We start from the raw sequence: 27,260 nt of genomic DNA on the forward strand, positions 1-27,260 counted from the left end.
CTGTTCCACATCGTGAAACTACCCCCGGTGCAGCCTTTTCTTTATTCGCACGCAGCTACGCAAACAAATAAGGCCCGAACAATTTAGTCGCGTTGCACACCCGGAGGTGGCACCGACGATTACCCACTCACGGATGTTCCTGCGGCTTACGGTTTGGAACCGGTACACGACCTTGGCGCGTTCTCTGTTAGCAAATATAAATTATATACTTCTGCTGCATGGTGATGCATGTTGGGCATGAAATGGTGCATTCAATGAAAGAAACACCTTTACGAATGGTTATAAAATGTGGTATAACGTACCGATACAGGCTAACATCAACTTGTCCTTAACGTCCCTTTAAAGCTTCATCGAGACCGCAGGCGCACAGAGGCGACTAGGGAGAGAGACGATCCGCGAGCTTTTGCTACTCACACCTTGAAGATCGCAATAAGGTACGCGTCATCCTCCGTTTTCGGGGAAAACCGATATCACGCGATTTTGCACCCTCTAGAAACCACTATAAATCCTTAAGTTTGGCGAAAATTTTTATCTTCTACTAAATGTTTACCCCATAAGACAGCTTGGAAATCAGTTTGACAGGCTGCCGTTGCTATTGCGCAAAGAGCTGAACGAAAAGCACGCAAAATGGCCACCCATTCTGATCACTATACTCAAAGATCCCAGTGACATGTTAGTGATCACAGACCTCTTACGCCTAGTTGTAATCAAAGACCTTCAGTTAAAGTTTTACAGTAATTTTACAACATCCGATAAGAAGAGTCCCTTGAAAGGAGCTATATATTGGCCAAGCTGGTGTCTGCAAGCCGTAACAAGCGCCGTAATCCCACGCTAGTGGGCGCAGCCTGTAAACTGCTTTACAAGGTGGTATAATTGCAGCATAAAATGAAAGTCATCCAGACGGAGGACCAGCGCTATCTCATTACTGGCACGGAAGCGCTGCAAATGCAGGTAATAATGTACACTATACGCGCAGGAAATTGAGACAAACACTTCCTTGGTAAAACTGTAGGTGCAAAAACTGTGGGCAAAGTCACCCGGAAGGGTCGTAAAGTTCTCAAGACGTCAGCTGTATACGACAGCTACGTTTTCCCAAACGAAATCTTCAAATGAGTAAAAAACAGCACGTTCGATGAGAGGCGCCTTGGGAGCTCTTGAAACCTTACCAGGATACGTTATTGCAACCAGTAACGCTATTCCATTCATTCGCCGCCCTCATCACCATGAAAGGGCTTACAACATCAACGCACTTTTTTTTTTTTTTTTTTATTTCCGGCCTCTATTTTTTGGGCGGCTAAGATCAGACGAAGAGAACGATTGCAGTCGCGTTTATTTCCGAGCGAAACAGGCGCGAACAGCACAGACAGCGAACGACACGAATCTTTGGGAAGCTCGGGACGCAGTAAAACTCGGCCCAATCGAGACCTCGCGAAAGAGGCGGCCCAAAAAACAATGCCGCTGATTCCAGGAAAAAAAAAAAAAAAAAAAAAAGAAAAAAAGAAAACATTCGGCCAAAAGACTAGCGACGAGAGCACAGTTCGTTTGGGGAATATTGTCAAGACCCGAAAAAGAAAGGAAGAAAAAATAAAGCGCGCGACTCCGCCGTGTTATATATATATATATATATATATATATATATATACACCTGCACTTTCTTCGGGAAACTCGATGCGCGGCAAGTTCCTGGCGTTGCCAAGTGAATCCCCGCGCGCGTCCAGTGCGGCTTTTACGACCCAGCTGGCGCCAACGAAAACCTCGCAAGGACGTAGCGCGAGAGGCAGGAGGAGGAGCGAAGGAACAAAACGCCGGGCCACTGAAACTCAGTTTGCGATTGTTCCCAAATTCGACGCTTTTACAACCAAGGTGCGGCGGCACTATATGGGCGACCGCCAACGCGCCACGCAGAAGGATGGGCGCCGCAACCGCTATCCCGTCGTCGAATACACAAAGACACGTCGGTGGACGCGGAGGAGACGCCGTTTTCTCTGCTCGATTGGCGTTGTTGAATTCCCTCGGCAGAAAATGAAGACGGAGAGGTGGAAAGGGCAGTGGGTGTCAATCCTATACGCGCGCCACCAGGATTACGCGCGCATGCGCGAATTGTAAGCGTGGTCGCTCGGTTGCTGCAACCATGCAGACCTTTGCTGCAGTCGTCTTAAAGTGAGTTTCTCCTGAAGGTTAAACATTTTCCTTAAAGACGTTGGACGGATACGGATTTTGACCACTCAGACCATTTCATGGTACGAATGTGGGAGCACAAGCTGAAAAAGGCATCGAAACTTCAGCAAATATCCTTTACCTGCCGTAATCGAGGGGAATAGAAGTCGCAGCAGCATCTTGCCACGAAAGGGTTCTTTATTCGCGTCGCGATGGGCGTCGAGAAATAAGCTCTGCGACTCCACTGACGACGGACCCAAAAGCCACGCTCACTCGCGCGCAGGATTCCCAACGAATACGCTTTACGCGCCCTTCCGTGGAACGCTTCTTTTGCGATGACAGCTGACACCCCCCCCCCCCTCCCCCTCCCCCTTTGTTTTTTTTTGGGGGGGGGGGGGGGGGGGGCAGACCAATTGCGCAGCGGGTAAACAGAATCGACATATTTGTTTGCGACTGTTAAGCAACGGCGCGATTACTTCGATAAAGCATGTGATGAATGACCGGTTGTTGTGATTTGGAACAAATACTGTCATCACTGTTCATATCGATCAAAGCAACCTTGATTTTCCTCTTCGTTCTGCCGTTCTTAAGAGCATTTACAGATCAAATTAACAAGAAACCAAGGAACTGGAGAAGACTCGTTAATGCACCAGTCCCCCCCCCCCCCCCCCCCCCCCCCTCCAGTGAGAACGAACTGGGTTACGATGGGTCAAGTACAGAGAATAACTGGAAGATACAGAAGCGTACAGTGAAAAATATAGCACATGCCTATTAGGCAGTCTTAAATGGTTGTGGCTTATGGGTGCGGATGTGGGCGAAGCAAGACTTTTCTGACTGATCGAAAATGAAAAGGAGCAGAAAGGGCATCATCGAGGATGTGTCTCACTATTTGGAAGCAAAAGCCCGCTCGTGCTTCACTTCGCCCCACGTGCACAGATATTAGAGAGCCAACGGCCGGATAACTAGTTTTGATAACACGAAGAAACCTTTCGAAATGCAGGAAACTCATCAGCAGCCGTAATATCAAATTTAGTGGCGATAAGAAACGACGTGATTTCGTGACCCATCGTACCGTTTAAGCACGCGCTTCTCTTGTGCTTTGGAGGTATCAGTGGACCGAAAGGCACCATGAAATACCCACGACGGAGAGGAACAACACGGAGGCGGGAAGATAAAGGTAGACGACATAGGCGCGCGGTACCATCGCTTTAATTGCTTTCGCGAAATTAAAGATGCAGGTCTGGGAGAGGTTATGGGTAAAGCGCTACCATGCACCCTGAAGGCAGCCGAGAGAGGTATTTCCAAACGTTTAATTGAAGATGTACTTCGAAAAAAATAAAAATAAAACAAGCGTGAGTTACCATAAACACACATTAAAACATCAACATAAAAGCGGCCCAGCAGCCAGTATCAAGGCGGAAATATAACTGCAAGCGGTTTTCAAGTTACGCTGTCACAAATACGCTGACGGCCGAAAGTATAAAATGCCGTAGAGTATTTTGGTCAAAGAGAACTAATTACAGGAAGAACTGACTGTACGGCGCTCGGAACATGGACAAACGCCCACGAACGTAAAACCAGCTAGCTAGCAAAAGCGAGGCAAGCAGGCGAAGAGGCCAGGCCGCTGACTTAGTTCCTCATGTGTTTACGTGTTGATTTATATATCAAATATGCCTCCAAACGCCCCAGGTTATCTTCAAACAACCCAGTAGACGCGGAAACGAGCGTACGTACACCAATGCTAAAGCCAAAGGCCCGTCGCAAAGAGAAGACGGCTGGTTTTTGAACTGGTTTTTCTCTTGGCGCGAAAACCGGCACCATAACCGAAGCTTATGGTGCCGACGCGAACGCGAGCCATCTGGATACGTCGCAAGAAGCCCCAAAACGGGACGCAGCGTGCACGTCGCGCCTGCCCCGACTAACGCACAAAATCGAAGACGCACTGTGGCACACAGCGAGGTGTCATTTTGCGCTCCGGAATCAGGCGTCTCGACAAGGCGAGAACAGTTCGCGCTTCTGTTCGGCTCTCCCAGCTCGAAAAATCTCCCGACGCGCCAGATGAGCGTGCATATCTGCCAATGAGCGAGCCGAGAGCGGCGCGGCGGAGGAGGAACTCGGGCAGCCGATTGGCAGTCTCCTAGCGCGGCATCAGCGACAAAGACTGGCGCAGGCTGCAGGCGCGAGGAAGGGGAAAAAAAAAAAAAGAAAAAGCGACGATATTGATTACGGGCAGACCAGCGCCAGCGCAGCCGCACATGCAAGACACCCGTTCGCCACTTTTGCTCGACGCGCATCCATAAATCACAACAGCGCCGTCGCCGCTACCACCCAGAGCGGGGAGCAAACCCTTCGGAGGTGACGAAAGAGGGCGAGCGCTTGTAACTGAAAGAGGGGCAGGGAGAGGCCAACAAGCGCTCTGTTCACCTCTGGCTTCATTTGTGCGTGCGTGCGCGCGTCAACTACAACACTTCCACTCCGTGACGCGAAACTCACACGCGTGCGAGAACAGGTGTGTTTTCACGGTGTTACGCCTGGCGGGGAAGCTTAACGAAGCGACGAGCAAAAAAACATAGTGGACAGGCGGCGTCCTGCTTCCATCGCTCTTCACAGCTTTTCTGCTAAGTTCGCGCTGTACGTGTCCCCGGTAGCCAGATCCAACTTATCTTTTAAGGCGAAAGCCGTTAATGGCTCACTCTGTCGGTGTCCGTCCGGTCACAGTATAGCTGTCAATAAAATGGTGGCATGATGACGTCATCGGAAAAATGAAAGTCCTGTCTCTATCGGGAATCGAAACTCCATCACTCGGAACCCCAGCCGAGTGTTTTAACCAACTACGCCACGTCCGGGATCTTGAAAAGCATATTATACTTCTGCTTGTCAACCGTGAGGATAATAGTAGCGTTGACAATGACGCTGCAATTAGTAATAATGACAATGATGACAGTAGCGATGATAATGACGGTGCATTCAGTTGATGATGATAATGAGAACAAACGTGATGAACCTTGTGCAGCAGCAACGCTCAGGCTCTCGCATCTCTGCAGTGTAGATCCAACAGTACTCTCGAAATTTTTCGTCTCACCCCAGGTGCCTCTTGCTATGTTATCTGCAAGTCACAAGCGTTGGTGCTACCTGGATCCCGTGTGTTTACTTTCAGCAAGCCCCGGCTTTGATATAAAGGACGTCGAATGACACTGCACGCGAGCTATTGTTCTCTGGTGGCGTAGGCGATTGATAGCGATCATACGGAAGCAAAGTAATGAATCAAGGAGAAGAACCATAACCAAATACGACTTCCATAGACGCGGTGACATTTGCGTGCATATTCACCTGCATATATCTCAGGCCAATGTAACTAAATATAACACCCCCAAAATATATAGACCAACACCGCGTTTACAAACAAAGGGGGCGCTCGCGGCGTCGCAGCCGACTGGGGGTGAAAAATAGGGTTAGCGCCCATAGGAATACATGGAACCGAAATATTTCTATGCAGTTTTCTCATTTCACAGGGCACCTGTGATGTCGTTATTCGGTACACAGCAACTATGAACATCCTAGAACAGATCACGACAGTATGAAATCTTATTAACGAGGCGAAGTATTTTTTTTTTAAATACCTCGAAACATGTTGAGGTGCGAGTTGGGAGGGCGACCCTAGACATACATGCAAACACAACTTACCGGAACATTTCTCTTATTTCGCACAGCATCAGAAGTGGTGGCCGGTCGTTAAATGTTGACCAGCGCTTTGAAGAAGTGTGTGATAAAGTATGGTGTGTCATTACGGAGGCAGTCTACTTTTAAAACTCCCCGAATAACCTGTGTTATGAATCACGACACCGCCAAAAGGCAAGCTGGGTGTAGCGGATCGCGCAGTTTTCCTTACAGTCTGATATGCTGCCGCATAGGGTAAATAAGCTTGATAATACTGTCGCTCCAGTGATACGCGCTAGACAGAATTACATTTAAAAAGCAGTTGTCAAACGTCATACGACAATATGAACCGAACGAGATTCGCGCATTGCAGCAGACGACTGAGTATCTGGCGATACCCACCGCGGCCGCCTCCAGCTCCGGAGCGTCTGCTAGCGACAGCGCCGGTGGCATATTGCTGTCTGCAACTGCGCGCAGTCAGTTTATCGTGCTGTGAACTGTCCCGCAAGTCGTCAGACTTGCAGTACTTGCAAGGGAATGTAGTGTGCCATGCAATATGATGTCGGAGCGTGATACAAGACGTTCAACTAAAAATGAGAAGGGTTCAACGCTGCTGAACCGAGTAAATTGTTGCGGTAAGTTGTGTTTACACGTGTTTCTATGGGTCGCCCTCCCAACTCGCACCCGCATACGTTTCGCGGTGTTTTAAAAATACTTCGCCTCGTTACTGAGATTTTATACTTTCGTGATCTGTTCTCGGATGTTCATGGTTTCTCTGTACCGAATAACGACATCACAGATGACCCGCGAAATGAGAAAACTGCTTTGGAATATTTCGCTTCCATGTATTCCTATGGGCGCTAAGCCTATTTTTCACCCCCAGTCGGACCACGCTGGCGATAGAAGCGCCACCGCATCGTGCTTACGTCACAGATCGGTGTTGGTCTATATGGGCAATTAGTGACACCGTACAGGTTAGGAACTGATTCATTTGGACCATCTGGGTTTGCGTACACGATATATATGGGCGTCTTCTCCGCTTCGCCTCCGCCGAAATGCGGCCGCTGCGAAAGGGATCAGATCCAGCGACCTTAGGGTGAGCGGACGAACGCTATAGCCACAAAGCCACCACGGAGAGTAAAATAGAATCGTTATATTATCGCGGATCTAGAATTGTTTAACATCCGCCGAAACATCACCACTCAGCTGATTTCGCATTTGGCTCCTCTAAAAAGCGACAGCCGCGGCCACCTCATATACCAAAGGTGCATGCTACCTCATGCTTTGGCGGCAGAAAGCCGTGGCAACTCAGTCACCACTTCGCGTCGTGAACCTAACCTAGGGGTACAGTTGACAGTCCCCCGACAACGCAAATGGCTGTTTGTGCTGCAAATCCCGCATTTTATTGACCAAAACGCAACGCTTGATAAAAAATAAGAGCACCACTCGAAAGACAGCCGCGCACCGAGCGAACTTATTCATTCCCCTCTGATTTTATGACAGGCATGCGGGGCAATTAGACGCCTCTAGTCGCCGGTACTCGAAGTCGCATCGAGCTCACATTTTTTGCCTTTGTGCATGCCATGGGAAAGCGTTATGCCTCGTTTCCGCTGCAACCTGCCACCTTCTGAAAGTGGCGACTGGTTAAAAGGGCCGCAGCCAAATGAGCGGCAAACCAGCCTCCACATTTGTGTTGCTTCGTATCCAGCAAGCACGCGCTCCTAGTTCAAATTATCCGAAGTTCCGAATTGACGGGGGCCCAATTAAAACGAATTTACTGCAGTCCAAGAACTGTAAGAAGACTGATTCTGTATTCCGATGGCCAGAATTATTTAGAAGTGCAATGGATGTAAAGATTTTTTCTCGAGTTCATGAAATAAAAATAGACAAATGGCAGCTACTACAAACAGTAGCTGCAATCGGTGAGCTGCCATTAATTTCAGTTTAGAAACACTCCTGCCACCTGCCCTCCATGGAAGTCGCGGCTATAACAGCTATAGGACAAATACCACGCGCGAATCAAACTGTCCTGGATGCGGCTGCGTCTATACGCTGCGTCTTTTTTGTAGCGAGCGCCCAGTGTTGCTCAGTCGACGATAACAGTCGGCCATATGTGGCGTTGTAGACTTGCGATGGGCAATTATCACGTAAATTTCGAATAAAATGCGCATTATAAACCAATATTGCCCTTATAGTGTATAAGCGTGAAATGCGCGGCGCCCTAACCATGAATCAGAAAAAACCAACACGTGTAAGCTTGCTGTCTGTGATCGTGCTTGAGGAAGAGATCAGCTATATATCACTTTACCAGCAGTTCCCGATGCATGTGCGTAAGTGTATAGATCTTGTCAATTTCGTTACACTGTTGGTTCATTGCCCCGCTTTTCGCCGATCCTTTAGTAAACTACTTTTAGACTATAACCCCTCAATTCATGCACTAGGCATGTCTCATCCACACAGCTGTGATTCGTTGCGGACCACGGTGCTGAGGACCTCCAGCCTGCTTCCCAGCAGGCTTACCTTTCGGTGCCTTATCAAGCCCGCCCCCACTACGTGTTTCTGAAAATAAACTGACAAATTAATGAGAGCGCCCCTGTTGTTAGGCTGGTTTTTTTTTTTTCCAGCGATTCCTAAACCAACGCCCGTTATCCCGTTTTTGGCGCTGTTCTGTGAAACCCCATTAACAAGCAAAACTTAGATGCACTTCTTTAAACGCAAACCGCTCCTTCCACTTTTACCAAAAGAGAACGTACCATGTCAAACTTATCGAAATACTGAGCCGACAATGGCATAGAATCAAGGGGCTCGCTATGATCTACATATATAAAGAAAGCCAACATTCACTGGAACCAAGGGAAGCAAAGAGGAATGCTTGCGCCTCTCTCTCAATATGTGGTGTTGATGATCAACACCACAACACCACCAAGTTGAAGAAAAAAAAAATCATGCCGTCGGTGTGACCTGAACGCACGACCTCAGTAGCCCCCGAGTTTCGCGCACGATGTTCTACCAAATGAACATAACGTGACCTAAGAGTGATGGCGGGAGATGCGCGACTCTCAGGCTACATACAGGGTGTTCATAAAGTTACACTTTCAGGATATTAAAAATAAATCAAAGCCAAGCATTAACGCTGGCCCAAGTTTGAAGTGTGCCGTTCCGGCATTCAAGGCGCCCTACAGAGTGCACATAGTTCTGCCTATATAAAGTATATTGGTGCCTTTTAGTAAAAAAGCATTCATTACGTTACTTAATTAGGTCAGGCAAGTAATTCATTACCAGAAAAAGTAATACATTTACTGCCATGTATGAGCTAGGACGCACGCACGCGCACGCGCACGCACACACACACACACACACACACACACACACACACACACACACACACACACACGCACACACACACACACACACACACACACACACACACACACACACACACACACACACACACACACACACACACACTGTAAGCAAGAAAAGCACACGAGGCGTCTTTGTGGTCCGAGGATGTATTTAGTTCTTTACTTCGACCATAACCCAGATTTAAAAAAAGGAACGGCGTGTCTTGACAAGCTGCCATTATGGCAGAACATGATGGTTTCAACAGCGGGAACATCAAAACGTCCTGGTGTCCTATCACTCAGACACCTCCTCTCCCGATAGCGAGATCACTAGCAAAATGCGTATTGTGAGCGCAAACAGCGTGTATAACTGCTGCGGGCTTAAAAGTGGAGAATAAATCGAGAAAAGAATTAAAAAAAAAATAAACGTCCACGTAGCGAGACTAGCTGATAGCCATGCTTGCTGGAACATGTTATCAGACGAGAAGCTTGAGAACGCACTTTTGGAAATTCTGTCCTCTCGCGCTATTTTCCGACACAAAACGCAGAAACCGAACGAAGAGAAAAGGCCGGCATCGAGCATAACTGGAGCGCGCAGAGAGAGGCCCAGCAGCGATTGCTCAAACTGCGGCATCCAGCGTGAAACGGAAAACGTCGCTGTAGTACTAAGGCTGCACGCGCGGGCTTTGCACTTATGCTTAAATACTTCGATCCGCACCACTTCGCACAAGATTCCTTGATGCCACATTGCCCGAGTTCATTTTTTTGGAAAACAAAAGGGAAACGACGAAGTTCCGAGAAGCAACTAAAAGCGTGCCGCTTTCGGACACCAACGAATTTACGAGAACAAAAAAATCGCGAAAAATGAGAGCAGAGGCAAAACAAGAGCTCAGACAAGCACATGCGGCTCGAAAGACATTAGAAAAGACCAGAGACGAGGGAAATAAAGAGGACCGCGTACGCGACAGGCGAACAGGAAGAGCTAAGGAATCTCGTCGACAACAACCAAACCGACAATTGTCTCGCTGGGAGCCCGCGGATCAAAAGCTTCCGACACGCGCATTCCGAAGCAGCTGGCGCGCGCTCTGCAGGACGAACCCCACGTCTCAGGAAGGAGGGGGCGAGGAAACTGTCGCGCTCAGGCCCGAAAACCTAGAGGCGAACGCAATACGCACAGAGGCGCATCGCGAGCCCGCAGTCCTCGCCGCCTCTGGCGACCGCGCCGCTAAGACAACGACACGCCATTGGAAACCGCATGAGGTGCCCAATAAAAAATGGTGACCGAATAGCGAGCGACAGCCAAGCAAGGGTGGCAGCCGGGGGCGGCACACCGCGCGGCCGAATAATAGGCATTCGGACCGCCAAGGCGCAGAGGCCCATGCACGCGCTGCGGGCACACACACGCACGCTCGCCGCCGCACAACTGGTAAGTACCTGGCTGAACGCAATGTCATGTGGGCCGCGCTCTCGAGCCGTGTTCGTGCAGCCGTGCTTCCGGTGCCTTGCTAGCTCGGTGAAAAGAAGAACAAAAACAAAAGCAGGAAACGATGGCCCTTGTTTGCGTTGCCGCCGGGGCGCCTCGGTCCTCATCTTCGCTTCCCTCCCTGCCGCGCCGCCAAGAGAGGAGCCGGCGTTCTCAGCGCCGGGAACGAAAACAAAAACCCCACGCGGGCCCCGGGTTTCCTCCGTCCAAGAGCAATGGAGGGGACGCGGTGCCGCTAAAGAAGCCCGGGAACAAAAAAAGAAATAAAGGCACGAAGGGAAAAGGCGGCCCGCGCCCACCCGCGAGCACCCGCGCGCGTGCGAGCGCGAGTTTGCGATCATTCGCCGTCGGCGCGCACGAGAAACGACGCGCCGCCGAGAGAAATGACAGTGGCCCGCCGACGGACGAGGGCTCGTTGCGGCGTCGAGCAGGTCCCCTCCCCAGCCGTTTCCCACTCCCCGCTAGAGACTTTATTGGGTTGCCGGCGAAGAGCAGCTAGCGAGAAAAAAAAAAAAAAGAAAAAGAGAAGTCCCCGCGTATCTCTTTCCGTCTCTCAACGTCAGACTCGCTCGGGAACAGCGCTAAACATCGCCCGGTTGTGTGAGAGCTGTGAGAGAACCGGAGCGGACATTCTGCGCGCTCTTCGACATTTAAAGGACCGGACAACTGGCCGGCGGCACCTGTGCGCGTCCGGATTAGCAAAATGCAGCAACACTGCGGGGAACTTTCGCGACTGGTTGAGAATTGTGCATATATATATATAAAAAAGCGAGGTAGATGCAAAAGCACCCCTTCCGAACAATATCGGGACGCGCCGGGAAAAACGTGGCGAGGTGTAATTAAGATATTTTACAAAAATTACTCTTTTTTTGGCACGTTGGCCCGAAGCAACTATGAACTGGTGGATATTTAAGAAGGTAAGAGGTATCAGCGTTACCAACTCAGAAAAAGTTCCTCCAATTCCCCTCAGCAGTGTTATCTCGCCAAATTTTTTTTTTGTTACATAAAAGTGTATGCTAAGAGCGGGAGGGTCATAGGTTATCATTCCCCACAGAGGCGAAATAGACAGGAGTTAGGATTGTTCTTGTCATTCGTTCAGCCGCGGGCAGCGCTTGCAATCGGCACTCATTCGTATAGGAGAAAGCTGATAGACCATGACAATGGCTAGCTACTTCACAGCTAAAAGTACAAGGCACCGCCTTCTTGTGCGCCAGAAGGGGATTAACCGATAACAAGTCATTCTGACGAGTCCGGTCATAGGATGCTCGCAGGCATATGCTGTGTTGCAGAATACACGTACATAAGTAACGCGTGGCCGCGCTGTGGAGTTCGCTTATATTGACTGATTAGCAAGTTGTACAAAACGGCAAGTCTCACGGAAAGCGATGCTTCTCTATAAGCGGGAAACGGTGGAAAGAGAAAATACCTGCACTATTACCGCTGGCTGTTTTCGAAATCTGCGCTAAGCAGCGTCGACACTGTCTTTTTTTTTTTTTTTTTTTTTTTAAATCGCCGCGGTTAGATTATACATCGCCATTCAAATCCAAACGACAGCCATCGAGTTTCTGGAGTCTTGCCGTCACTAACTGGGATCGAGTGATGGGAAAAAATAACGTTCCATGTTAAAAAAAAAAAAAATAATAATTTCGCTGAAGTAGTGAGTGCGTCTTTTGCTGCCGGACGAACTTCAGCACAGCCTCCTGCGGTGGGCCGAAGAATCGGATTTTCACTCACGACAGAAATAGGATTGAGTGGTCTTCAGTGTTCATTTTAGGCAATGTTCTCGAAGCCGCAGCTGAGAAAAGGCTCAAAGCTGAAGCAGCACGAAATATTTAATGAACGAGACCGTCTGCCGGATTTGGTCACAGTGCTCAATTCCACTGAACATTATACTACTCCCCAAACTTGTCGCCGGTCCAAGTGAAACCTACCCTTTCCCTGTTCCCCTCCAGGTTCTTCAATTTCTTATTCCTCGTTACCCCACCCCATGTTCCGCTAGCATTCACCCCCCCCCCCCCCCCCTCTTCCCTATCTTCACTTATCGCTTCCCTTGATTTATATTTTGCGGCTCCCTAACAGAATATACAGCGGGGGTGGGAAGGGGGAGGGGCGGTTACGGGCGGTGTAATTACACGCCCTGCACAGATCAGTTTAATTCTCTCGATTTGAGCAAAGATGTCACACATTGTATTTTGTTCCCTAACATTTCCAACCCAAGCTCCTCGACTCCCGTACTCTGAAGTTACACCTGTACCGCACTCTATTTCCATCATCCGAACCGTTGCAGTGAGTCTCCCCCACCACGGTTATTCGTCATCCACAGTTTTTCCGGTCCAGAGGTAAGTACAGAAAGGAACCACAGTTTACATTAGGTACAGCTATTCCTCATTTCCCGGTGATTTCAATTTATCTAGCGTGTGAAGTTGGTTCTTGAGGGATTTATCCTTTCCACGCAGTAGTCGATCAATAATTAATGCTTGACCACTGAAACTGCACGATAAATGACCTACGCGTGCCGATACGAATTATGCACATAATAAATGCAACGAACGCGGCTATACTTCTGCTCACTCGGTTCAAAATTTTGTCACTCACTTCATCTGTTTCACCGCCAATCGACACAGTATGGATTTCCGCGCCACACCGAAGTTTGCCGATAAAAAGGACAAACAAGCGACGGCCCATTCTCGCTAAACGAATTCCGCAAAATGGAAATGTCACCGATGCGGGTTCCCTGCCCTCAAGCGAGGCGCACCGAGAAGCGCCTCATTGGCGATTCCTTGCCGAATTTCGCCCAAATCCAGAACGCAGTCGTTGTGGTAGAAAACGCGACGAGGGCGCGACCTCCGAGTGAGTCAGAGCTCCGGCGCGGAAGCAGGTCGCAGTCGCGGCGGCAACGCGTGCATGCGCAAGTACACATGCTATGCACGACCCCGAGTTAAGGGGCGGATGAACCCGGGCGATTCTGCAGCGTATCTTCCTCTCGGACTCACGTGCACGGCGCGGAAAGCGACCCCCCTGCAGCTGACTCAGGGGCCTTGCAGCGAAATTTGGTGTTCGCCGATGATTCGCATGCGCGGCACTCGTTCAGGGTCACGGCTTCCGGAAGAGAAATACATCCTATGAGGCACGATCTTCGTCACGTGCGCGCAAGGACATATATGGGTGTTTCGTTCTCATCGGCTCCTCACCCATGCGTGTGTGCGCACGTGCGTGGGTGTCACACACGGTGCCTGGTGTGATAATTAACCGGACCAACAACAACAAAAAAAAAAGTTATTGCTCATTTGCGTCTATCAGAACGCAGCCGTATACACGACCACAAGGGAAAGAAAGCTATACAGCAGTGGTGCAGGAGTACGCAGCCAGGCGGGCATACGGAAAGCGCCGTAAAAAAGATATTTTTAGTGAAGGTAGCAGTAGATATGGGGACGCGGAAAATTTTGGTTTAACGGAGCAGAGTTAAAGGCCCCGTTCTCGAGAAACTCCGGTGTCGACGTTGGTGTCGGTGTTCTGAGCAAAATATCACGGGCATGCTTTTAGCAGATTGTAGTTGGGAGGAGAGATGGTCGAACACTGACTGACTGTGTGGCGTGTGGGAATAACAGAGGAAGGGATTAAGAGATAGTGATTAGGCAGAGTGCATGGACGCGAATGGGGTTTGGTTTGTTTATGGGTTTAACGTTCCAAAGCGATTCCGGTTATGAGAGACACTGTAGTGGAGGGCTCCGGATGTTTTGACCAGCTGGGGTTCTTAAACGTGCACTGACATCGCACAGCACACAGGCGCCTGGCTCTTCATCTCCATCGAAAAGCGGCCGCGCGACAATGTTCAAGGGGTCTAAAATCCGGGCCCCAAACTCAGTAGTGCCCTATATCCACTGAGCCACAGCGGCGGGGCGCACGCGAACGAGCAGATTAACTGTGCCCCCCCCCCCTCCCCCCCCACACACACTTTTCTTACGTCCTACAAAATTGGTGGTCACAGTGAATGTCGATCACGCTGCGAATTGTTCACGGTCCCCCTCTACATTGCGCTGCCTCATTAATGAAGCAAATACCTCGAAGTTTGGTTGACGTGGTTGCAGTCTGGAGCAGAAATATGACTAAGGGAGCTCCTCTCCTTCTCCATCGTGGCGGGTAAAGATGATCAGGTGCCAGAGTCAGTAGGTAAAGCCACCGCGAGATCCCGAAACTGCTACTAATATGTGGTGAACACGGTCGTACGGTCTCAGCAAAGCACGTCTCTGTTTTGGCGATTGCAGCTGTTTGGCGAGTCAGTATGCTCCCAAGAAATGATTGAAAAACAGGAGAAAAAAAAAAAGAATAAGCCAGGGTAGCAGAAGAACGGGTGGTTCGTACTCGTAACAATGAAAACACGCCATTCTGAATAACTATAGAGGCCGTGTCTGAGACAGCGCAGTTCACCGTAATGCAAAGACCGAACCGGTAAGAAGGTCAGTCCGTGAGAACAACACAGACGGGGCGGACCAGGAGTATGCATCCGCACATCTTAGCCGGACAGGTCAACAATTACACGCAAAATCGCCACACCGAATGAGCTTCCTCCAAGACGCCTGCAGCAGCAAGGGGGCGATACTAGGCAATTCAGGGTGACTGGGGCTGCGATGATCCCCAATTTCGGCACACGAGAGCCGCTTCCCACCGGCCCCGCAGCCATCCTCCTTCCAGCGGAAACAGTCGGCGACAGGGAAAGGGGAACGCCCGTCATCGTGCGCACAAAGGTCGCGCACACTGCCAATCAAAGCATAACTGCCCTCGTAGCACGGGCGATACTCAACACAAACGAGGGCGGGCAAGGTCGGTTGAGTGCAGTACAGGGACGACGATGGCCGGGGTCCCGCAGGAGGCCCTGATTAGAGGCAGCAACAACCCCCTCGGGGGGCGGCTGAAACGGCGACCCCTTTCCGGCCGGGAACGGCAGGGGAGGCCCATCTGGCCGAGCCGGATAACGCTTACAACACTTCATCTCTCGGCCAGCGGCGGTGGTGCTGGTGGCAGCATAGTAGACAAGACTCGCGTAGCGGCCGCTCGCTCCGCGTTCCCGCGGGGGCACTTGGGAGGGCCACCGCACGATGCGCGGGAAGCCAATATCGGGAACAACCGAGGAAGAGTCCAGCCGCCTTGGGATCACGGCGCATACCCCCGCGCAAGGGCTGCTCTCCGCCGAAGTGTCCGCCTCCCTGTTCGTTTGCGGCTCTCTGACGCCCAACGATGCACCACGCGCGCTGTTGCCGTAAGAAGCCACGCGGCTAAGTCGCGTGGCAAACGCAGCAGACACAGCGAGAACATTACTCTCGCCAGTCGGCACATGGCCTCGGCGGTCCAACAAATGAGTGCCGTTCTAGAGAAATTAGCCAACTGAAAACGGCGAAAGTGGTGTTACCGGACACTAAATGAGTAACGGCTGGCGCAGTGAAGACGACGCCACAACGTCACTTCAGTTCGACTCACCCGTACGCACACGTTATAGGCAGGTTAAGCTGATATTTTCTGCCTTCTGCGGGGTGTCCCGAAGTTCAGTATATAGTTACAAACACCGAGAGGCATGGAAAGACTTGGCTTGGTTTGTGGGGGTTAACGTCCCAAATCGACGCTGGCTATGAGGGACGCCGTAGTGGAGGGCTCTGGAAATTTCGACCACGTGAGGATCTGCAACGCGCACTGGCATCGCACAATACACAGGAGCCTTGCTTTTCACCTTCGTCGAAAAGCGGCCACCGCGTCCGAGTTGCGATCCCACGTCACTGGGCACAGTAGTCGAGCGCCCTAACCACTGTACCCACCTCGGTGGGGGCCGGAAAGACTTTCCTCGAGATGTGCAGAAAGGTAATTTGTCAATCTTGAGTTTCCGCGTAAAGTAATGAAAACAACCGTGTCACCGAGAAAACAGGGCTAAGCCGGTTGACGGGAGATTGCACGCAGAGCCAGGTAAATCAGTCTCCTTTTCTGAGCTCCAATTTCGCGGAGCGCAGATAAAAAAAAAAAAAAAAAAAAAAAAAGAAGTCGTTGTGTATTCTGCCGCTGTAATGATGCGAGAGGTATTAGTAAACACGGATGGCCATGTAGAATTCGCCCATGTTCACCAAATAGTGCATCGTTTAATTTTTCATCTCACGCTTTTTCGCTTTCGACAGGTAAAATGGTTGCTATCAGAGTCGAGGCCTCGAGAGGCCCACGAAGGCAGCAGCATTAAAGCCGTTCCTTCATTCATTCGACATGGCTCTTCGGAAAAGGTTAGCGTAAAACTCAATCATTGCTTGTCGTTAACGACAAGCAGCGACCTGGAACACGTGACGTGGTCGCAATTTCGACGTCAAAGCTGCAATTTAACTACGAAAAATGGAACAAGAGAGGACATCTTCAATAAATTATCCACCACGCGTGGGTGAATTCCCGCCGTGATCCATGCATACAAATGTTAAACTCGGACGGGTTCTTGCCCTTCCACCCCAAGAGGAGAAGGACGCTCAACCCCATTTTCTCGACGAAAATCGATTTACACAGGAAGGAAAGCAGAAGAAACGTCGGTATTCCTTTCCTGTCGAACACGCGTCATCAGATAGCACCGGCGACTCTTGGGTAACTGGACATCATCATTCAGAAATGAAAATCAATTTGCGAGGCGCTTTGAAAACTTGAAAATGTCACTTACGCGAGGCTGTTCTAAACTGTTCACTGTCCCCACGTCGGTGTCACATACGCGCCGCAGCCCCCGTTGCTGCAGTGACTGATGGGGCCAATGCATACAATGCGCGCGTGCACATACATGAGGCCAACATATTCCTCGTCGCTAAGATACGTTTCAACAGAACAAGCAGGACTGCAAAAGATCCGCGAACGCGATCCCAAACAAATTCTCACAGTCATGCACGATTAGCGGCAACACATCAGAGCTTAATAACGCGTAATTGAGTGCGAAAAAAAAAAAAAAAACCTTCGATGTCACTACCACACCGCGCTCGGACCCGAAAAGAGCGAAAGAAATAGACCAAATGAATTAACGAACCCTGACTTAACGCGCCAACGTATATCGTGCTCGCCACATCTTTTTTTCTCGCCCGATCACATCGTGCCATGGTCTACAACTCTACTGTAAGTGGCAGACATCTGATAGAAACACAATGGCGAAAAAAAAAAAAAGCGAGACGAAAGTCGTGGCGTATCACACCCCAGATTGTTGTTCGTGCAGATGCAACAAAAGCGCACGCGCGCGTCAAACCGACCGGCATGCGACGCGTCGCACTACCAGGCGACATAGACTTGCCGCGTCACAGCGGCAAAATACAAACGCGTGGTTCACACCCACGTATCGGCTGACGCGCGCGAAAAACAAAAACCCTCGGCAGGCAACCGGAGGCCGGGTGCACACGCCACAATAAAGAAGCGAAAGGAGATGGGAAGACGCGTCGGGCGGCCAGCGAAACGGAAAGGACTGGTAACATCGCGAGCGGCGAGCCGTACAGGGACGACCGCAACCGTTCTTTCACAGCCGCACTCCGAGACTCGGCCAATGCCGTCCACAAAGGGCGGCCGAGAGGCGCCAGTCGACAGTCCATAAAGGGGCGCAATCAAACAAACATTCGGCAGCGGTGCCGGCCAGTAAACAACGAACGGACCGCCGGTCACTACAGTCACGAGTGGAGCGATACCAAAAGAGAGAGAGAGAGAGAGGGGAAAAAAAAAGAAGGCAAAGTTGACAGGCATGTCGCGGCACAGTGAGAACCGACCCCCATCTTTCCCCACCCAGCTCCACGAGCAGTGCCGGCGCTGATCGCGCGTCCAGAAAGCGACCGGGATGAATCCGTCTTCCGACGGCGGCCCTCCGAACACTGCTGCGAGGCGAACCGGCACAACAACGCGGGGCCCCACTCGCCCCACCGACAGCGGCGATGAAGTCTTCACCCCCGCATCGGCGGCCTTTTGTGGGCCGCGCAGTGACAATGCGGGCTTCGGAAGTGTCCCTCCCCCACTCTGAGTCGGCCGGACTAGCGCGGGCATCGCGCTAGCAGTACGTGTGAGCAGACCGCCGCCGCTTCGCATGCGGAAACACGCGGCCGGATGCACACGCGGCCGGGCCCAGAGACACAAGCTACACAAGCCGCCACGTGTCGGGGCTGAGAAAAGTCGGGCGCGCAGCGACGCGCGTTCTCCTTCGTGCAAGCAGATTGACTGCATAGGCCAGCTGCGAAGGCGATAACCCTAGGCGCGTACGCACCAATGAAACCTTCGCCCGACAGGAACGCTTTCAAAGGCCTTCGAAGTCGCGATGAGTGCTCGAGAATAAGTTTAAAGGGGCATTAAATGCAAATAACGCACTAAGCAAGACGGATGGATTATTTCTCGGCAACACGTTTTTCCAGCAAAGAAAGGTGCCTGCATTGCAGAGAAAATCGCAAATGGATGTCTCGAAACACTTTCGCATTTGAAGTAGCCTTGGAAGAATAAGCACGGAGACATCATTTTTATGACGGATTTGCTATTGAGTTGTCCGCCAAATCAGCGACGCCACTTCCAAGGACCAGCAGAAACATATGTACGAAAACCGAAACTAGCCTGTCGGCCCAGCCAACTATCACCAGCGGCAAGGCGTAGTTGCGCCTTGCTGTAACCGTTAATCCGTTTTTACCCGGTAAGGTGAGAGGAGGGGACCGACAGGTGTTATGGGAGTAACCACAAATAAACCAGTTAACAGTGACGTCACGACACTCGGCCGACGCCAATGGCTGGAGGGCATCCTCTGGGTGACATCTGCTGCTAATGGTCCGCGCCACGTGACCAATCTGCAGGCTTCCGAAGATGTTCGTAACAATCACCACCGTACCTCACCCGAAGCCCGCTTTGGCCCATCACACTCAGCTGCGCCGTAAAAAGCGCAGCAGCTGACCGAACGCCGACAGAAACTATCCGACCTCAGTCCGCTGACAAATGCTAAGCTTTCGACTACGTGCTTGCGAAGTAAGCATCTCGCGGATTGTACAGGTGCGGGCGAAACTTTACATACCATCAGTGCCGCGAAATAAGCGTCCAAGGCACAAGCGCTATCCACGAAATCGAGACAGACGGCAGAAACCGGGTTGTGTGGACATCGTACTGAGCCAGGATGCGGACACTGTACTAGGCAGCGCAGCCGTGGTCAAGAAGCGCCTCTATATAAGTTCGGCAGCGTTGCCTGACTGCAGTGGACAGAAGCAGCAGTAGCAGAGAACCGAAAAAAAAAAAAAAAATGTTGGATCAAATTCTTTCGAACTACTCTTTCCCGGCACGAAGTAGTGCTGAAATTTACTAAGCATTCAACGTTGCTTGACAGCTGGCTTTTTTACAGCTGTCACTCGCTGCAGGCCTCTTTCGCGCGTTCATCTGAGTGCTTTATCTCCGAGATCCTTGTCAGCTCCACTGATAAAGGTGCTCCGTTACATGTCGCGTGGGAAATGTACTATGCCGCTTGAAAAACGAAGAAATCTGAGCTTGAAAAAAAAAAAAAAAACTTACTCGAAGCCTGAAGGCGCGATTTTCAGTGAGGGAGACGGAGTGTCGCTTTTTCCATGCAGGGGTCTTGAAAGCGCATGACCATAATAAAACGCGGGCTTTTTTTTTTTTTTTTTTTTTCAACAGAAACAGCGCGCTAAAAGAGGACACAGAAAGAATACAACACACAGACACAGCGCTGACTAACAACTGAAGGTTTATTGCAGTGCTCGCAATAAATACCAGAAGCATGACAACTAAGAAAGAGAAGGCGAGGAGGAGTCCCTCTGGTCATTTCTTGCCGCCATGGATTTTCAAGATAACCAGTCTCTTTATCACCCGCAGCGCTCATAGAGATAGCAGTGCGCTTCGATAAGTGTCGCAAGACCCTGGCGAACAGTTGAGAGCAAAAACGTTTCTGCGACGAACTTTTTGTCTCAAACTGACTCGACTGACGCAGCTTTTCATTCTTCTGATATATAAAAAAAAAAAAAAGAAGAAGAAGCAATAATCTTCGGCAGAGGCACGTAAAATAAAAGCACTGAAAATCTAATATGGCCCTCTTGTCACAATATTACTTCCTCGCACAACAAAACGCCAAATAAACATGTAGTCACTTTTGTCTCACAATTGAGACTTCCGAAGCATTCAGAGAGGCTCTTCAAGGTGGGGTATACGTATCTGACGCCGGAACAAGTACAATTAATATCCACTGCACTAAAGTCAATATTAAAGGCGGTTACTTTCTTATCTAACGATTCATATCCACGGAGCATCGTTCCTGCGGAGATATATAATACATACCCTAGCTAAATGCGTCCAAGCTTAAAAAAAAAAAAAAAAAAAGAAACACGGAGTCTGCTAGCCCAGCAATACCAACTGAGAAGTCTTGAGTTTCCTAACATAACCTAAAACATTTTTTCGTTCGCCAACGTTAATAAATTAGCTATGGCTAATTATCTAACTTTCGAATTACTGGCATGAGGAACAAACCGGAGATAAAAAAAGCTGATCATCTATAACAACTAGATGCAATGTTTCCACCAAGGAACGGCTTACCTAGCATTAACCATTAGCCTTGAAAGAAAACTATCATGTCAGCGTCTAGGAACGCAGAAGTGGCAGCGCTTCCGCGTGGAAGCTTCTTTTTTATTATTATTCATCTAGTTATGGGGGGGGGGGGGGGGTTGCCCCTTAAAAAAAACTTTTTCATAAGCGGTAGCTTCGTGCATTTCAATCAGATATTTTTCACGACGACCAATAACTTTTGCACTGACACCATGTTTCTCAACCAATTGTTGGTTAATTAGCCTTAATAATATTAAAGCTTGAAAAAAAAAATGAAACCAACACTGCAGAGTAGGCCACGTAACCATCAAAAGGCGTTTCACTGTGCTCATGCATACCGTCTTATTTCAAACTGCGGTCTAGCTCGGGCGCCTAGTAATATTTAATAACAAGTAATACAAATATTAGGACAGCGTGCGCAAGCGCAAGCGCGCGCGCGCGCGCGCGCGCGCGCGCACACACACACACACACACACACACACACACACACACACACACACACACACACACACACACACACACACACACACACACACACACACACACACACACACACACACACACACACACACACACACACACACACACACACACACACACACACACACACACACACACACACACACACACACACACACACACACACACACACACACACACACACACACACACACACACACACACACACACACACACACACACACACACACACACACACACACACACACACACACACACACACACACACACACACACACACACACACACACACACACACACACACACACACACACACACACACACACACACACACACACACACACACACACACACACACACACACACACACACACACACACACACACACACACACACACACACACACACACACACACACACACACACACACACACACACACACACACACACACACACACACACACACACACACACACACACACACACACACACACACACACACACACACACACACACACACACACACACACACACACACACACACACACACCCGTGCGCGCGCAACCAAGAAATCGAAACACAAGCTGAGAAGCATAAACTGCGCAAGGCGCCGTTGCTCTCACTGTCGGGGTCTTTCCTTTTTCCATTTCTTTTTATAGGTTAGGAAAGAAAAGTGTGCGAAGATCACGTGAAGCGTCGACATATACTAGTCGGCTACCCAGAGTTGTCTAGCGAAACAGTGGGGTACAAAAAAAAAACACACACACACACACACACACACATAAGGATACATAATTTGGAAAGCCTGGTTCTTTCCGGTGCCTCGCTTAATATTACGCGTGGATCTGAAAACTAAATCGAGGTGCCCCCGCTTTTTAAATTACGCGAGCGCTTCGGCAAATGAAGCTAAAAGGAAGGAAAAAAAAAACAACAAAAAAACAGGGGAGCCATTAGACGTCCAGGCCACACTTTCGTCGCGCCCTCGCAGGCTCAATACCAACGCGGCGAGACCCCCATTTCCCAGTTATTCCCAATAACTCTGCTGCAGATCCAGTCGCTCGTTGCCCGGCGGCCGCCAGCGCAGAAGGCGATGCGGGGAAGCGCGCGCGTAGGCGCGATGGTCGACCCGGCGCGCGGATCGGGTCGATGTGGAACCATTAGGCCGGGGTCCGGCTCGCCGTCCGGCGGCTGTCCCTCCGTTTCCGATGCGTCCATATCCGGACAGCCGTGCTATTTCCGCTTCCGCTTGGGGCCTCCTTCCGAGCAGGGAGAACAGAACCAACCGTCCTCCTTCGGGACCTCTCTTCTTGGCAAACGAGAACCTACCCGCCACCGCCCTAACAATCGACTGCTGCCCGTCGATCGAGACTGGCACGGCCAACGCACGCAGACAGCGTCGAGCGTCAAACAAGAGCTAACGAGGATGTCGGCAGCGCGCGTGTGCTTGCCTTGCTTCTCGTGACTTTTTTACCCGCCCAGCATTCCGTGGACGCTGAATTCCAGTGAACGGATCGTGAATCGGAGCTGCTGCGCCTCTCTAGCAAGCCCCCAATATTGGTGCGTCACAATAGCGCGCACCAGCGTGAGAAACAAATTCTCCATTCGAATTCATCCCTTGCACCACCAGACTGCACCTAAAGCAGGACCCATACTACACTGTAACCCATACTTTCATCGAGAGACCTGAAGTTGTGGAAGCTCTTGTGGCTCTTAGCTGCGGCGCAAGGTGCACTGGGGAAGTTTTCATCTTCTGCGTCCGCGAGTTAAGAAGCAGCCGCAATTTCGGAAGCCCAATTTTTAGTGCGATAGCGTTACAGTCGCTCTCACAAGAAAACATCGGCAGCCGCCGTGAATGACGACATTCCCTAACTGGCAGAAATGACGATGACATCTTCAGGCGACTACGAAGGGCCAATCACACAGCAACACAGCACCCAAGTTCAAAATGGCTCCTTGGTCCTTCCGAAAAAAAAAAAATGGGGATTCTGCCACAACCAGCGATAGGTGGTGGGTGATGTGCTCGCAAAGCTGACGCAAACACACAGATCAACTGCAGCGGAGACCTCGAACGATGTCTCTCTTGTTATGGACACTAAGTGACCTAACTGCTCTTTTTTAACTAAAAGCCCATCGCCCTTGGAAACCAAGTTTTAAATGCCAATAGCATCATCGCCATACTGATAAAAAATGTCCAGAAGTGTAATTTTGCTCGTTAGCAAAACCAAACATTTCTTCTTTTTTTTTTTTTTTCGCCGCTGCTTTAGGTTACAGCACAACTACTGTCTAAGTTGGTTCGACGTCCCAAGTGATTGTGCCACAACTGGGGCGCGTCTCCGAGACAACTGATAATGCCCCTACACATCAGTGTACAAGGCGACACTACAAATCACATCACTGGTGCAAGGAAAGTCTTCGATACCTCACCCCATAGCGTCGCAGGCCATACAGCAAGAGATGCGTTTAATCAAGCGTGCGCTTCAGAAGCGCACCCGTCTACGCGGGAGGCCACAGGTGACGCTTTGCGGTGCGCGAAAGTGCCACATACAATCCGGCTGTCGCTACCAATCGTTCAGTGCTGAGAAGTTTGAATATGAGTTTAGGTCGACAGATGCCGATACTTAAGCTATATATATACACAACGCAGGAGGCATCTACTCAGAGGCAATGAAGCAGAGGATCACGATCGAGCATACAGCCGTTATAAATGTGTATACAGGGTGTTCCATGCGACGCGAGCCGGATAGTTTGAAGGAACTCGGCAAATATGGCAAGATCGCAAGGAACACATGCCGAATAATTATCATTTAAAGGGGCCTTTTTCGCCCGCGAATACGCTTCGCGCGTGGGAACACATGGGGCCGTGCCGCCAAACTTGCACCCTCACGAGCGCAATAGACGTCCGTGACAGTGTGCAAGTCCGGCAGCGCGGTCACGTGCGTTTCACAAGCGCGCGGGCAGAAAATGCTCCGTGCGAGCCAGGCTGAACAATTATGACAGCAACTGAAGAGATTACTAAGCTGCACAGCACTGGGAACCAATATATATATATATATATATATATATATATATATATATATATATATATATATATATATATATATATATATATATATATATATATATATATAAAGAAGATTGCAGGGGAAAAAAACTCAGTAATTTGAGATAATGGCTACGATGTTCAGAGTCCAGCGGTTACAATATGATCTGGCGATGTATGGAGCTCAGGCCCCACACGACGACTTCAGTCACATTGTGGGGTTCGACATATCCCAATGCCATTTACTGCGATGGACGACCGTCGGTGAGAACTGTGATTTTCACCCATAAGAGTTCGCTCTGACGTGCACAACACCGTCCCGTGCGTACGTTATGGAAAATGAAGTGCATCCCCGTGCCGAAAAAATGTCAATGTGAGTGCAGAGGTGTGCAGTGAATATAATAAAACCTAGCAGTCCTACCCACGATGTCCGTGTTCCTTCGCTGAGTCTTTGCCTCTCTCGCTGTTTCAAACTTTCGTTACCAGCGCAATGTGGGCACCGCTCACCTGTTCTGCTTGCAGATGATGCCCTTGCGAAGCAGGGCTGTTCGCAGGGAATCGAGAACTTGGTCGGGAGTGAGCACAGCAGGCATGGTGGAAACGTTCTGCATCACCTGAAAAACAAGGGAGTGCGGGGCTCTTGCTGGTGCTTAGGAAACACCGGTGGACAAACAGTCGGCCGAGAAACGGGAAGAGAGAAACAGCGCCGTAATGACCCCGTGCACAGCGAAACAACATTACGCGTTATGAGCGCTGCTACAAGAGAACAATGTCACACGCCGCCTAGTATTAGGAAAGGGATAAATGTTCCAACGCGGAAGAATTCACGAGATATCATAAAATACGCCCATCGGTATCTGCTCATCGACACGCTGCTTCTTTCTTTCAGGTCGTGTAGCATAATCATCTACTAAAACAAAAAATAAAACCGCGCCAGGTGATTGCTTTTTGACAGCCGCAAAACAGCAACGCCTTTCTGGGACTGCCTGCAGCATTTTTTAACCGCCTAAGCCCAGCGCTTCAACCGCTAAGAGGCAGTCTGTCAGCGCCTAATGAAACCAGCGTGGATAGTAACGTTCAGTTCCGTTTTTTTTTTTTTTTTTTTTTTGAACGATCATTCAGAAGATCACAATGTAACTTTTGTATTCTGTTCTAAGGGTGAAAAAAGTATTATGATCCAGTTTAAGACGCCCTGTTTCCTTGATCCCAACTGTTCGTCGCATGCCACAACCTTACTTATGAGCATCTGAAATGGCTTAAGTTGCCGAGTCTTTTGAAAGCGACATATGCAGCGCAACTTCTAATTTATCCTTTCTCATTTCAATTCCCCGTTTGTAAAATTGAAAGCTGTGAAGCCCCATCAGATTCGGCGCGTTCATACCTAGAAGTATATTTTATATCCTCCTAGGTTCATACGCTGAAATGTGCCGCCACATGCCTGGCAAGCGTGCTCCGGCGCAGCGCGACAGAGCTCGATGGGAAAGCTGCAGCCCGAATGCGCAGGATCGCCGCCAGGCTCGCGCTTTGCCCACACGCGGCGCACAAAAGCCGCGAGCTTGCAAGGGAAGAGAGAAAGAGTGGGAGCTGGTAGGCACCGTCATGCATACAGGCGCGCACAGGCAGCGCACGGAGGCGTCACTTAGTTTTCATTACACGGCACAAGGAGGCGGAGATGGAGCGGCGATGAGAGAATCCCGGCGGTTCGCAGTCGCGCTCTTTTACAAAAAGGCGGGCTCCCTGACGCAATTAGGGAACAATTACACCGGCACATGCGCAATGCGAACTCGCCGGGCGCCCAATCGGCGCGCAGCGTAATCGGGTTAGCGTTTAACTAGCTGCCTCGCCACGAGACGAGCTCTTTATTTACCCCGGATAAGGGCTGTTTTGTAGGAGCTTCTCCCCCGCCTCCAGCGACGAAAGAAGGAAGAACGCACCGCCACCGGGACTCGGTGAAAAAAGGTCGCCGATGTCTTTGAAACGCTAATCGGATTTGGGGCGCGCATATACGAGAGGAGAGCTCGCGCGAACAATGGCTCTTGCTGTGGCGGGCGGACGAAAGGCACGCTGCGGACAGGCGAGATATTGAACCTTGCTTCGCGGTACGAACAATTTTGGGCTTCTATTTATTTAATTTTACTAGCCACCTCGTTTTAGTTGCTGCTCACTTTGGCATCGACACCGACGCCAGCGTGGGGACGCCTCTGCTTGGCATGTCACCATCGCGAGCTGCCCTTACAGCTTCCAGCTGACACTGCTTGTTCGCGACGCCCCCTGCTAACGGTCTCGACAGCATCTATCGCTCGGAAAATAATCGCATGAACCTGCCAATGATTGGCTTAGCTTGGAACTGAAGAAGCGTGTGATTTCGAAATTAACCCGGTCATCAGGAAAGACAAACTGACGCACTGTGCTTAAAAAGAAAAGGGGGGGGGGGGGAGGGGGGGTGATACTCCAGCTTTCGCGTTCCCGGTCTGTGGCTCCCCTTACTTGATTCTAGTACGCGGATCTGCACTTTGCTACTCGCTTAATCCCTTTGTGGTCA

General features: G+C 50.2%; 1 protein-coding gene across 1 annotated transcript in view; it reads right to left on the reverse strand.

Annotated features, from left to right (window-relative positions):
• Positions 1 to 15,480: 15,480 nt before the first annotated feature.
• LOC146170703 (maternal embryonic leucine zipper kinase-like) overlaps positions 15,481 to 27,260 on the reverse strand; it is a gene marked incomplete at its 3' end in the record, with an annotated part of 114,332 nt that continues 102,552 nt past the window's right edge. Inside the window, exons 14-15 of the mRNA XM_084586837.1 lie at positions 25,226 to 25,332; positions 15,481 to 15,914 (exon numbers count right to left, since the gene is read on the reverse strand). Of these exons, the coding sequence (XP_084442963.1) occupies positions 15,481 to 15,914; positions 25,226 to 25,332 (541 nt within the window). The remainder of the gene's footprint in view (positions 15,915 to 25,225; positions 25,333 to 27,260) is intronic.

The sequence above is a fragment of the Amblyomma maculatum genome, unplaced genomic scaffold, assembly GCF_055883805.1.
Source record: "Amblyomma maculatum isolate TAMU_Amacu unplaced genomic scaffold, ASM5588380v1 scaffold_64, whole genome shotgun sequence".
In the NCBI taxonomy this organism is placed as follows: Eukaryota; Metazoa; Arthropoda; class Arachnida; order Ixodida; family Ixodidae; genus Amblyomma; species Amblyomma maculatum.